The sequence below is a fragment of the Anarrhichthys ocellatus genome, unplaced genomic scaffold (genome assembly GCF_004355925.1).
Source record: "Anarrhichthys ocellatus isolate YVR2014 unplaced genomic scaffold, GSC_Weel_1.0 scaffold6, whole genome shotgun sequence".
Taxonomy (NCBI): Eukaryota; Metazoa; Chordata; class Actinopteri; order Perciformes; family Anarhichadidae; genus Anarrhichthys; species Anarrhichthys ocellatus.
In genome coordinates, this window is record NW_022280036.1 from 10,945,135 (window position 1) to 10,958,810 (window position 13,676).

The 13,676-nt window shown below is 39.9% G+C and overlaps 2 protein-coding genes across 5 annotated transcripts in view; one reads left to right on the top strand and one right to left on the bottom strand.

Annotated features, from left to right (window-relative positions):
- Positions 1–4,025, bottom strand: part of LOC116383084 (cleavage and polyadenylation specificity factor subunit 7-like) — a 6,094-nt gene extending 2,069 nt beyond the window's left edge. The window contains exons 1-8 of one of the 3 annotated variants that reach the window (XM_031846643.1): positions 3,967–4,025; positions 3,263–3,355; positions 2,475–2,672; positions 2,156–2,259; positions 1,895–2,040; positions 1,451–1,793; positions 1,078–1,181; positions 49–193 (exon numbers count right to left, since the gene is read on the bottom strand). In XM_031846643.1, coding sequence (XP_031702503.1) covers positions 49–193; positions 1,078–1,181; positions 1,451–1,793; positions 1,895–2,040; positions 2,156–2,259; positions 2,475–2,672; positions 3,263–3,346 — 1,124 coding nt within the window. In that variant the 5' untranslated portion in view covers positions 3,347–3,355; positions 3,967–4,025. The other 2 variants (XM_031846645.1, XM_031846642.1) reach the window with 2 other exon arrangements.
- sdhaf2 (succinate dehydrogenase complex assembly factor 2) lies at positions 3,294–8,140 on the top strand. Of its 2 annotated transcripts, XM_031846647.1 has the most exons (5): positions 3,294–3,392; positions 4,084–4,184; positions 5,066–5,289; positions 5,871–5,980; positions 7,407–8,140. In XM_031846647.1, exons 2-5 carry the CDS (start codon positions 4,158–4,160, stop codon positions 7,535–7,537), a joined length of 492 nt encoding a protein of 163 aa, XP_031702507.1. In that variant the 5' UTR covers positions 3,294–3,392; positions 4,084–4,157; the 3' UTR covers positions 7,538–8,140. The 2 variants fall into 2 exon arrangements, with proteins under 2 accessions (XP_031702507.1, XP_031702506.1); XM_031846646.1 differs by lacking the exon at positions 3,294–3,392 and having other exon boundaries at positions 3,951–4,184.
- Positions 8,141–13,676: the final 5,536 nt, after the last annotated feature.

Consider the following 13,676-nt stretch of genomic DNA (forward strand, 5'->3'; position numbering starts at 1 on the left):
ACACACACACACACACACACACACACACACACACACACACACACACACCTGTAGCCATAGTTGCCCTGGATAGAGACTAGACAGTCCTTGAGGGAGGTGACCAGGGCTTGGCAGCGTTCATCCCCGAACACTCTGGACTGCTTAATGATGGCGATGGCCGTTAATAGAGTCTCCATGGCAACCCGCAAGTCTCCTGAATGAGCAATTGGAGAAGTGAGATATTAGAGACAGTAAAGTAGTGAAGCACTTCAACACTCTTTGGGTTAGGGTTACTAAAATAACTTTTAAAATAGACGACATTTACCCTCCACATAACTCCATGCTACAGGAAGACTGGAAACCCATTTCGGTTGATGTTGGTTTTAATATTTTGTTACACTGATGCTTCTCTGTGACAGGAATTGGAAAATAGGATTGAAGAACAAATAGAGAGAGCTTGGCCTTGAGCCCCACTGAATATCAACATGTACAATAAGAAAACTCAAAGATGTTCCAGTCTGAATGATCTAGAGAGCAACTGCAGGGAGGAAGTGGAATAAATGTCGAAAACTGAAAAACTACTTTTTTTTTTTTAAGTCAGCTTTTTATTCTGAGTGATGGAGTCGTACATTTTCCCCTCTCTCTTCTCATTTGTTTGAAGTGGGCAGGGTTTTTGTTGGAAAACAGTGATGTCATGTATTTACATGTGGTTTGTTTGTGTTGCCAGGCCGCTGTCAATCACATCTGATCAAACCACAACCGCACACAGTACTGATGAAGTGGATTAGCTGAGTTTAAGAGTCTTAAACTCTTATGAATAACAAAGGTTAACTATTTCCTTTTTAAAGTTTTGATTGTTGCTTATTTAGTCATGAATATGGCATGTTGTAGAAAAATGTTTAGAGACTTAAATTAACTGACAGAGAACGGCACTAACTTTGATTAAAGGGTCCGAGTACTGTTTTATCATTATAAACTATATTGTAAGAGGGTTTCCATATGTTCATCAGTAATTGGTAGGGACCAGTCATTTTTCCACACAGCCAAATAAGTTCTGATGTTTCTTCTACTCCACAGAATGTGATGAGCTGTACTTACCAGCTGTTGCTCCAGACACAGCCTTGCTGATGGCGCTGCTTGCGACAGCTTTATTTCTGTTCATCAGCTCTTCAAAATCTCTATCTGTATTTCGAGGTGTTTGTCTGAAAGAAAAGCACAGATTGTTGTTACTAAAAAAAAATAACTTTTGCCATAAAAAGATATTTTCATAATCGCTATGACAAAAGATGCTGAATCTCAATGTGTTGTATTATCCTGAATATGTTCCATATGCTTTATCATGCTGGTCTTTGTGCTACGTAAAGATTCACTTTCCACAGCAACATCATCATCTTATCTAATTGTGAAACCAAACATATCACGGTTCATGGTTTGCAATAGCTTTAAATATAAAAACAGTGTATGCTCTCACTTTTGTTGGCTGTAAGCTTGGCTGCTGTGCCCGTCTTGTGCCGGGGGGAAGAATGCCGGATTTACATGCAGACTGGGAGCTGGTTGGCTGGGAACATGGATTGGATGAGGAGGGAACAAAGGCGGTGGCATGGGTGGAGGGATGTTTGGCGGCATGTGTGGGAAAGGAGGAGGTGGATGACTATGGTAAGCGTTGGGTAATGGGGGAAACCTGTTTATAAGTGGATGTGATGGAAAAAGTGGAGGTAAAGGGGGGTGACTGGGCTCCTGTGATAATAAAGAGGGAATCCTATCCGAAAAATCGGACTCCTTAGGATCTCTGGAATTAATACGCAGGGGTATACCTACAGAGAACACAGTGTTTTTGTGAGAAATGACAGTAATACTGACATGTTGCAATATAATGTAAACTCAATAGTGTTTTCAAGATTTGTGGTGATCTTACGTTTATTTGCTATGTCCTCAAACACACCGAGGTTCTGGCGAGTTGCAAAGCGACAGTCTACCTTATCCCCATTGAGCTCACATTGGGGTATTTTTTCCAACAATATTTTCAATGACTCTTCTGAGGTTACCACCACTTCAGCAAAGCTGTGAAACACAGAAGACGAAACAACACATGTATGGCTACCAACACCAAGTCAAAAATATTCACAGGAAATCCTTTGATTTTGTTTTTATAAACATTAAATCTGCAACCACTCACCCTCTTGACTGGCCATTAATTTTGTTCTCAGCAAATTTAATCTCTTTGATGTCCTTCACACCCAATGTTTGAGCCATGCACGTGATGTCCTTATCAGATGTCCACTGGAGATAGTCACAGGTTTGGGAAATTGAGGGTGAGAAAATGACAGGAGGATAGGTAGTTACTTGTGCTCTTGATTGTGATAGGGGAACTTATTTCTCCGTTCTGTTTCATGTATTCTTTGCTCCGCAAACCCATGTGGAAAAATCAACAGAAATGGTATTGGACAATACAATAAAAGGGTAATTAATATTAACACAGAGAGGGTGCTACTCACCCAGGGGAAATTTCCAATATATAAAGACAGTCTCCTCAGAGAGTGTCTTCCTTGTTGGATTTTCACTGTTGTTGATTTAGCCTCCTCTTTAGGTGGCGTCTTGTTAGCCACATTTGTAGTGACTTTCTTGTCCTGATCGACTGAGCCAGTTAGGACAGCATCATAAAGTTCATTTGCTTCAGCAATTCTGTCCAAATCCTGTGTGTGATAGAAAAAAAGCAACAATATCATATTATGTTTTATTCTGTGAACCTCGATCCTCAATGTAAAGAGCATAAATTAACTATACACTGCCCGAGGAAATACGAATCCCCAGGCTCTCCAGCAGCTGCAAGAAATGTGGAGTAACATGGGATTGTTTCTGTATTTTCTCGAATTGCCTAAACTACAAGGATCTGTGCACAACATAAAGGCTACGAGAATGGTACTTGATTCAGTGCATTTTCTACTCTGGTGAATAAAACACACAATACAGCATCACAAGAAGATGGGCTTGATTCTGATAGCTGAGGCGATGGACGCCTGAATAATAAAAACAAAATGAAATGTAGTTTTATTTTTGACTGCAAATACGCGCGTGCATCCAACTATAGTCCTCCCACACAAAAAGAGGGTTAAAGTCTGACGTTGAACATGCGTGATCAGTTAACACGGATTTAAAATGCAAAAAATATATATTTTAACTCCACTAAAGCAAGGTGCTGACAACTATCTAATCTAATCTAATGTTGCACTCATATGCTGCTCTCGCTGATGCATTTGCTTCTACAAAAAAAGATCAGACTCACATCTTCGTTTTGATTCAGGTCACTGTAAAGATCAATGAAGTCCGTTTTGGAGGTACTTGGTCCGGCTGCAGGTCTAGCAGCCATCCCGTGGGCCTAGGATGGTCCAATTGATGAAACTGCAGCTCGTTAGGTATGTTTTGTTTTTGGTGTAGTTCGCACATGCACACGTAGCAAATGATCAGTGCATGCTAACAACAGGTGCACTTTCAATATACGGGGATTTGTTGTTAGCGTTGCGCCTTGTTGCTAACGTTAACCAGCTCGAGTCCGCACAAAAATGATAAACTTACGTTAACGTTAGCTGAGACAAAATGTGATAATAAACCGAGAATACGACATGCGAACATTAGTCGATAAATGATATTTCAATGAGCACTTTCAAAATACATGCAGGGTCTTTAATGTATGAGCTTAAATACAAATAGTTTCAGCCTACTGGAGGCTCGCTCTCTTATCAGCTAATGCTAATGATGCTAGTGCTAGTGTGCTAACGCTAATCTTTCAGTACCAGAAGTGCGTCAGGAATATTTCCCCGGTTACCAACAGAAAACAACATTTGGTTCCTGCTGCACGTCTCTTTAAATTATCATTACATTGATTATCAAAGAAAAATAAATACTGAATATACACAAACTAGGTTTCAAACCTTAAATTTACCACGCTGGGGGCAATTATGTTTTCAAATGGCCAACCATGATGGTTACCTTAGCACTACGGCGTCATGTGTGAGACGTATCCGGTCCCCCCTCGATAGTTGTCCGTGTGCTGCTGTAACGTGAAACCTGCTTGTGTAATTGTACTGTTTGGTGTCTGACATTCAGATGTCTGCAGCGTTTTGACGGCGGAGAAGCAGTTCACCAAGAAGTCTCTCAACGTTACAAGAACGACGGTTAAAATGCTCTCTTCTGTTGTTGCGAAAAGGGTGAGTTATCTAATAAACGTTACACTTATTTGTAGATGTGTTGCTAATTCACTCGAGGACATTTGAAAGATCTAACGCTAATTAAAAATATGAAAACAATATTAAGCGAAATGTAATAACCAGCTTAGATTGTTGATATTGTAGTATTAATGTTAACTGTGTCCTGCTGGAGGACAGTGGTACAATCCCGGGGTAAACAGTTGTACAACAGGGTAGCGTGGGACATTACGTAATTCACCTCTGCTTCGGTGTGACGTTATTGATTTTAAATTTAGGCTAACTACACTTCAGGTTCTTAATCTACTAGAAGGCATGTAAAAGGTTTATTTTGTTAGCCTACTCGTGTGTGTTACATTGATACCATTGTAAATGTATCATTACCGGAAGCTCCTTTTCTTGATATTTCTTTATTGCGCTGTCTTTGCACAATAAAAGCCCCAAACAAAAAAACACGTTCTTCTACACAGCAAAAAGAAAATGCAAAGTATTAAGAGTTTGATGGCAGAGAGAAGTAAGAACAAGAACACCACACAAGAGAGGTAAATGGGGCAATTATACCAACATATCTAAGGAAAATTGCTGGATAAATACATATATAGATACTTCATACAGAAATACAAAAACAACCCTACATAAAATCATTTGGTCTCAGTGCGACTCACACTTTCCTCCCATGTAATCGACATAAAGCCCCATTGAGACATGCACCTCGTTACATAAATATGAGAGCAAGGACAAAGATTACAACATCACCGCCTTCTTCAAAAGATGTTGAACTGATTACACAGTGAATTAATTGACCCATCACATGAATGTGATGAAACCATACAATACAATGTGCTAGTATTTGTCTCAAACCTGTGTGTTTTGTTGTCTGTCAGCTGGTGACAGGTTTGTGCCAGGCAGCATGGAGACCGGCAGTCACAGGGCTGGTACCGCCTCGTGGTTATCGTGGAGATTCGCCAGATGACACCAGGGGAGACCTGATTGAGATCCCCTTGCCCCCTTGGGATGAGAGGCCCGGCGAGTCCACTGACATCAAGAAGCGACGCCTGCTGTACGAGAGTCGCAAGAGGGGCATGTTGGAGAACTGCATTCTGCTCAGGTTGGTCTGTTTTTCACTTATCTGTCTGTCATCCAGCCATACTAGTGACACACTTTAGAGCACTGGTATAGTGCAGGTGGGTTTCAAGTGTCAGTTGTACCTTTTTAATATATTTTACATTTTGCCCACTTTGTCATTTAAGTTCACAGTGTAGAATAGGGTGAGGGTGGTGAGAAGTAGGGGTGAACAATTTGAAAAGAGCAGGGTAACAAGGGCAACAATAAGCATGATGATAATCATTCATAGTGATCATAAAAGCACACTTTTCCTCATAGAAAAACATCCCACTGGTCATTGTGAGCAGTGTCCGGAGGCAGGGATAGGAAAACACGTATTCATATCTTGTAGGAACTCCACAGTAGACAGACGGTACAGAGATTAGGGTTATTAGTGGGGAGAGCAGAAGATGACTGATGACTGACATTGACGAGGATCAAACCAGAACGCGGCAGTAATGCAACGATAAGGAACACAAAAAGAAGTTCCCAGTGAGCAGTCCATTCACCAGCCGCTCAGATAATTACCAGCAACAATGACTTTCCATTTTTCAGGAAAGACTCAAATGAATTCTTCTCTTCCAGCCTTTTTGCAAAGCGTTACCTGAACACAATGAATGAGAAGCAGCTCTATCAGTATGACAGACTGATTAATGAACCAAGCAATGACTGGGACATCTACTACTGGGCAACAGGTGAGAGAATACCTTTATAGGGATACCTAATAGTTTCTTCTCACAGGTTTGACGTTGCCTCTCATTCAGTACAGTAGAGCTGATGCATAAGAATCATTCGATAGAGAGCTGGAAACAGATTTCAGACACTGAATGGAACTTGGATATACTTTAGATTATCAGCACAAAACACGTTAATATTTAATGACAAAACATTTCGCCTTTGCAATATTAATGTTTACACAAATTGCAATAACAACTAGAGACCGATGGGAGCGATGGAATAAAATCTGGCCCGGGGCGTAAAGGGGGGGCAATGGCCGCTTTCTACCGCCCTACTTCTGGCACCCTTGTTTGGATTACACCCGTCTTCGAAGTCAACCTTCATTTTGATTTTGATTATTGCTGTGACTGCATTTTGCACGGTTGTGACGTTGCAGTGGACACATTCTGTCCACAGACAGACAGAAATATAAACATCTGGCAAAGTGTTTAAAACCATGTCTGTATTAGTTTCCTGTCTCCAGGATCACCATGATGACACACAGATGCAGACTCACGAGGTGAAAACTATTTCCAGTGTAAATATTTGCTGTTGTCACTTAAGGGTTTTGTGTTAACAGCGACAAAGAAATCAGACTTGCTCCTTTTAAATTCAGTCTGCAACACAACAAAGTGTCGAAGACTCCAGTGGGTATAATAGTGATAAAATGCCTTTTTTTTTTTTTCTTCTTTTTTTTTTAAACTGGTAATCATTCATGGCTGATGATGCCGAAATAATGAAATCACTGCTCTGCTTACAAACAAACATCGATTCTGTTGCTGTTTTTTCACCGCTCCTTTTGGCTCGGACTTCATCCTGGGAGCTCATTCACTGTCCCAGTATAACTAACCACTTTATTCATGAGATTGTCTCTAATTTGAGTCAATTATGTGTCTGTTTTGTTGTGCAGAACAGCCAAACAACAGAATCAGTGTGAGAATATAGTCAACACGTCCAATTGGCAACGCCGCTCTCGAAAAACCAAACAAAAAATGTCGCAGGCGGGCTGACTTCTCTGAAACCAATTCTGCATGAATCATTTTATACTCTTAAATTATTCGCTGAAATACTTTCCATCTTGAATTAATAAACAGAAGATTTTTGACCACTGAGAAACTGGGAATGAGCCCCGTACGAGGCATTCAAATGACCAGATGAGACCTTGGAATCAAGAATCATAATTCTGCTTTCTTATTACTACAATATGAAACAAACACAAATGTTCAGGAGGAGTTTTTTTCTTATCATCATCCGGAGTAAAGGATCATGTTGAATCAGCCTTTCAGTTTTATGTTCTCAGCTGGTCCTAAAATAGATTACGGTGATGTCAGAAGGGCTCCCCTCTGTGTGCTCTTGTTCCTCAGCCATATGTCATAGTTAAACCTGTTCTCTCTGTGCTTACAGAAGCCCAGCCCACCCCTGACGTTTACCAAGGAGAGATCATGGATATGCTGAAGGAGTTCACAAAGAACCGCAACCAAGAACAGAGGTTAGATGCACCCAGCTTGGAGTACCTGGAAAAGGAAGGCCAGTGAGGTCCATGGCCCTTTGGACCTTCTCATAGACTCATTTTGGGTGGGGGCACAAGGTGAAATATCAGTGTCATAACCCACCAGAAAAAAATCTCCAGAGCCAGCTGTGTTTTTTTTCAGTGATTCTCAGCAGAATGAACAAAATATTGTGGCCTGGAAAAATATCTCGAAGACTTTACTCTCCAGTACTATACACCTCTCCGTGAAATATTCTCGTCACGGAAGCCTCCATCCTCTATATTTCCTCTTCCAACTCCAGTCAGTCATTAAAGGGGGAAGAACATTCGTGGAAGCAGAGGGAAGTTGGATCGATCGCAAGTTGATGCAACACAATATTAGCAAGGTGCTCTGAATATATTAACATTAAGTGAATTGTAAATGTTTGATTCAAGACTGTACATTAAAACTGATGAATGTGTGAGATGCGTACTGAGTGAGTCAGCTTTGAAAGATGGAGACAAGTTGACAATCTGTTTGTATACGAGATAGTTAAACACACAGACTCACACATGAGTGTAGCTTGTTGAATTGTCATGGTTGTGTTCAATGATTTGACTGTACCTATCACAGACATTATGGGTTATTTAATAAATGGTGATGACTGTCTTCTTCTTCTATTACTATTTTCACATACCAGAGGGTTAAATATCATACTGATGGTTGGTATTTGTTGCATAATGAAGGTTGCCTGCAGTATCGGTACATGAACACATGGTGGAAGCATATCACCTTGCTTTCAGTGACGGTCAAACTGAAACACCTGCTGATCTTGGTATCTTTGTGGCAAATGGGTCACCTGCAAAACACACATGTCTCACATTCCTTATCATTCATGCAGGATAAAATGTGAAAACATCAGTCCATCGTTGCCATATTTGTAGGAATCCTTTCAGCCTTTATGCAGAGAGTAAAAAAACATCAACAAAAAATAACCCGACTGTAACTACGCTACTGCATTTAGGGATGAAAAGGATGTTAGCTGTGGAATATACAGTGGGTTTTTATTACAGCTTTTATGAAGCAAAGCACCGCTGACATTTTCTGTTAAGGTGATTTTTTTAAATTAAAGCACATATATTTTTTTCTAAAAGCCGTGTAAACAAGGTTATAATTCTCTCCTCCACCACTGGATCACTGTGTGCTGGCTGTGGGGGAAGTTTCTTGCCCGGCTGTGTGTCATGTTGGTTCAGTGGAACCTTGTACTGAGAGCAGAAGGGAAATGCCCTCTGGCCAGGAGATGTGCACAGAATCTCAAAACTGATGACAAGCCTGCTCGTGCACGCCCAGAGAATCATAATGTGCACATGATCCACTGCCTAGGTGTTGCACAAACAAGGCAACCGTACAGCTATGAGACAAACGTTGATGTGCATTTTCTTTCTCGTCACTTTTAAAGGAAACATATGTTGAGTAAGTGTCACAACCTTCAATGTTTATGTTCTTAGCTTGTCCTAAAATAGACTACGGTGATGTCAGAGGGGTTCCCCCCTGTGTGCTCTTTGCTCCTGTGCCATCTGTCTCTCCATATATCTTAATAAGCGGTGGAGAGTACATTTACTCAAGTGCATTTTTCTGTTACTGTATTTCCATTTCGGTGACTTTCTACCTGTACTTCTCTACATTTCAGAGGGTAATATTGTACTTTTTAGTCTACATATGTTTTACACTACATATTTTGACAACTGTAGTTACAAGCCTCTTTTTAGTTTAAGATTTGTCATTAAAAGTATATGACACAATGATAAAATACAATGCAAGATTGAACCACATCCTTCTCAAAGAGGTAAAAGTATCCAATATTTCACAAAAAAAGAGCAAATATTAGGGGAAAAGTCAAAAAGGTGAATACAAACTTGTAACCTATCTTTTATTCTACTATTATTCATCTCACGACCCCTTAGATTGGTCTTGAGACCCTTTGGAAGAGGCCTCCCCCCTAGGTTTAGAACCACTACCTTATTGTATATGAAGTAAAACCTGCTCCACCTCAACCAGCCACAACCATTTTGTATATTATGTATACAATATGTAATGTATAATAAGCCTTTTTTCAAAATGGATACTTTCATATGTGATCATTTAAGTACACTTAGCTGCTAATACTTATGTACTTTTATTTAAGTAGGCATTTGAATGCAGGACTTTTACTTGTAATGTAGTCATTTCAATTATTGTATTGGTACTTTTACTTATATGTAAATGATGTGGATACTTCTTCCACCACTAATCTCAATGCATAAAATAAATCACTTTAAATCTAAGCCGTCACTGTGGCTGTGGGAATGTCCTGCACTAAACACTATTCATTTTCCAATAGATAAATCTGAAGTTTATCTGGTGTCACAAATCCCTGCTCTCAAGAAAAAAGGATGCCACCTGTGGATCCCACATGCAGGGCAGCACAAATAATGTCTTTATTGCTCTGAGTGTATGTTCATGTGTTGCCCACGCACACCCACTGTGCCTATCTGTAGCCATGCGCTCCTGTCATCCTCCACTGCTGCTTCCTGTGTCGTGACGGCTCTCTGTTTTATCCTCAGCCCTGCCGTCTCCCTCTGCTCCCCTGGAATTTCACTCCATCTCATGTTCTCTTGTTTCTTCTCTCCACCTCCAGCATCTCCAGCCTTCATCCTGTCTTCCCATGTCTGCTGGAGAGTCGTGAGCGGAGGAGCGGCGCAAACGGAAACCGCTCCCACTGGTAAGAGTTACTACATCTGCTAGGTTTAACTTAGGGGATAGATGTGTTAGATAGGCTGGAAAATAAACATACATACACTTTCTCAACATAACATGCACATATTGTTTTCTGTTAGAGGTTATGTTGTGTTGAAGAAGCAGTGAAATGTAGGGTAGGAGGCACAGCAAGCAATTTCCTTAATTAGTCATCAGCACCAATTCGAAAGATCCATGTTAATTACCCTTATAATCTACGCTCAAACTTGAAGAGAGTAGGAAATAGAGAGTAAATGTGTGTTTCGTGCTCTAATAGCTGTGGCTTTATCACTTGAACCATGTATTTGCAATTAAACTTCAACAAAAGGACTTTATGATATTAACACCTGAAATCAGACTGAACTGAGACAGTGAGTTAGCAGCACGTCTCTGTGAAATGAGTTACTTTGATGAAAACTGCACTTAAAGTCTCCCAGTTTATACTCAGATCTTTAAGGTTTTAGATTACAGTTTTACTTCATTCTGCTACATTTCAGCGAGGTTATTGTACTTTTCACCCCGCTAGATTTACTTGACAGCTGTAGATACTCGTTACCTTTCAGGTAAGGATTGTTTGAAATTAAATCACAGGTTTACGTTACAAAAATTAGTTTCTCGCCGAGACCCCTTGGTTATAATTGATACGTCTGTACTTTTTCTAAGTACGATTTTGATTGCAGGACTTTTACTTGTAAAAGTATTTTTTATATTAACATATGGTACTTCTAGTTAAGTAAAGGATCTTATTACTTCTCCCTCCTATGCCTTCGACTTGAACCAACTACACAGAATAAACCTTTTTGTCGTTATATAATAGAAATAACAAAAACAAGCTTCTGAAAAACTCATAACAATACCAGAAGTATCTTTTTTTTTATATACACATCTATATTTTTATATACACTGTACAGATTTCAAAAAAATAAATGGTTGATATTTAACATTGTGCACACCACAGATGTGTAACTACATAGAGAAAGAGGGGGCTGCGTTGATACCAAGGACAGACAGATATCAACAACCCCAAATACTGATGATTTTTTTTCATTTTTTTTTTCATACAGGACACTTCACAATCATTTGTACAGTATATAAATTAAAATGTTGCTGGTTAACCTCTCTTTGTCTCAAGCAGTGTCCCAAGAGAATGCCCTAAACCGTATTTGGCCAGTGAAGGGTGTAGACATCCAAAATTTAGCTTGATTTCATAAAACTAAAATGTACCAAACCCTGACTGTTATTTAACCAATATTTAAGTTGCATTGATTAAAGTGACTTTCACTAAGCCTTTGGAATGTAATGCCTTGTTTCTCACACAGGGCCATCAGGAGAGACAGGTGACTGTGTTCCTGGTTATTTTGGGATGCTCTGATGCTCTGCTCTGACCTGAGACGTAGCTAACAGTGATGCAAAGAGGTGATGATTATCTCCTGTCTCACCGTCCCCCCCCTCACTCTGACACTTGGAGAGGGGGAGCACATATGGTGAGGAGCAAGGCGTGGCAGGGTTTATAAGGCACACACAGAACACTTTGTGCCAGAAAGCATGTGTGCACGACGGGGGTGTTTTGGGGGTCAGCTGTGATAGTGCCACCCTTCATTTCTTGGATCAGAAGGACAGACAGGACAAAAATGTTGGTAGCTGCTTCTGTCTGAACTAAACAATTATTAATGATGGTCAAAGAAAACAGGTTTCTTCTGTTGTAAAGCTTGTTTGTGACATTTTTTTCTTTTTCAGCTCATATACAACAGATTTGCCTCCCTCCCAAACCAAACGTCCTTTTAAACCACACACCAGGAAGATAACCCTGCTAGGAAGAGAGGTTTGTTCCAGCATCGTCAACAAGTGCAGTGATTCTTAAAGAAGTGAAAAAAAAAATTCTTTGTACATCTGGTTTGTTTCATACAGAATAAAAACGGTAAACAATGTTGTTCTGTAATAACCTGGCAAAATAGAACTCAGTGCAGATATATATACAGACACAGAGGGACTCACAGTAAATAAAATCACACAAATTCATTTCAAATATCAACACTCACACATGCACACACACATCCAGTAGACAAAAACGAACAGTGGAATGTAAAAAGATTTTTTGTCCTCTCTCGTTTGTTTCATAAATACCTCTATGGGACTTGGGGGAGGTCTCATTCAGTCAGTGAAGCAAACAACTGGAAGACTGACTTGTTATTGGTAAAAAACCCAAACTAAAAAAAAATTAACAAAAAATCAGGTCTAATATTGTCCTTGGACATATAGTGCTTTGTAAAAATGAAAAATAGGTTTATATTGTTCTGTAAGAGCTATTCCAGGTTTAATGCACAGATAGTGTTTTACATATTGTACAACATTACATATTCAACATATTACCATCTGTTACCCTAACAAAGTAATTTATTGCCTGCATACATAAATTGTCAGTTCACCCAAATCATAAAATATTGAGTGTATCAAAACTAAAAGGCCAATTTCTAGCTTTTTCCTTTGGACTCACCATCCTCACTTCAGTAATAGTAATGATAGAGTTCTCTGAGTTGAATAAAGATCTCACGATGGAAGAATGTCAAACTGTTCAATACCTGGTTTGCACAAAGTGGCGATGCATCAAACCAGTGGTGGGGGGAGGGGTGCTGGGCTGACCTTGCTTCCAATGATTTTCAGATTATGATCTTTCTCAGGGTGTTTTGGCGCCCTCAGGTCTGGTTCAATGCCACTGTGTGCAAGTGGGCTGAGCAGTCTGTTTACCACCACCAAGGTGATCCTAGACTCAACTGAGCGAACTCCACCTGCTGAGGAAAACTCTGAGATGTGGTTAAAAAACATAAGCACGTAAGGGGACCTTAAATTAAGATTTTTTGCCAAGGCCATGCAGGAAGTTTTCAGATTTAGATTCCACGATGGAGGTTGTGTTAAAATAATTGATGCATAGATGTTGTTGTCTTCTGTTTTCACAGTGAAAACCATTCATTTAGGGGTTTGTGGATTATCCGATTAACCGGAACAATGTTTCTAGATAGACAAGCTGGCACAGCTGTTGAATTTTTCAAAAGCCATTTCAAATGCTATATCTTCTTTGTACTTGAGGTGGCAGCAGTGATTTCAGGGGATCAAACCACAACATATATGTACATCTGAAACTATCCGCCTGGCTTAATACTACTAGAGGTTAGAAAATACTGTACGTGTGTCTGTGTTTTGGGTGGACTGACCCTGTAACCTCAGTGACCTCCCCACGGCTTCGCTAACTTCAACACCACAAATTCTAACAATACCTTACTTTCATAATCGTTATCAACGGCTATTTTCAACGACATCTTATAGTCTTATCTTAATTTAGCTGTTCAAGTCCAAAATACTCCCTCATTCACACACACACACACACACACACACACACACACACACACACACACACACACACACACACACACAC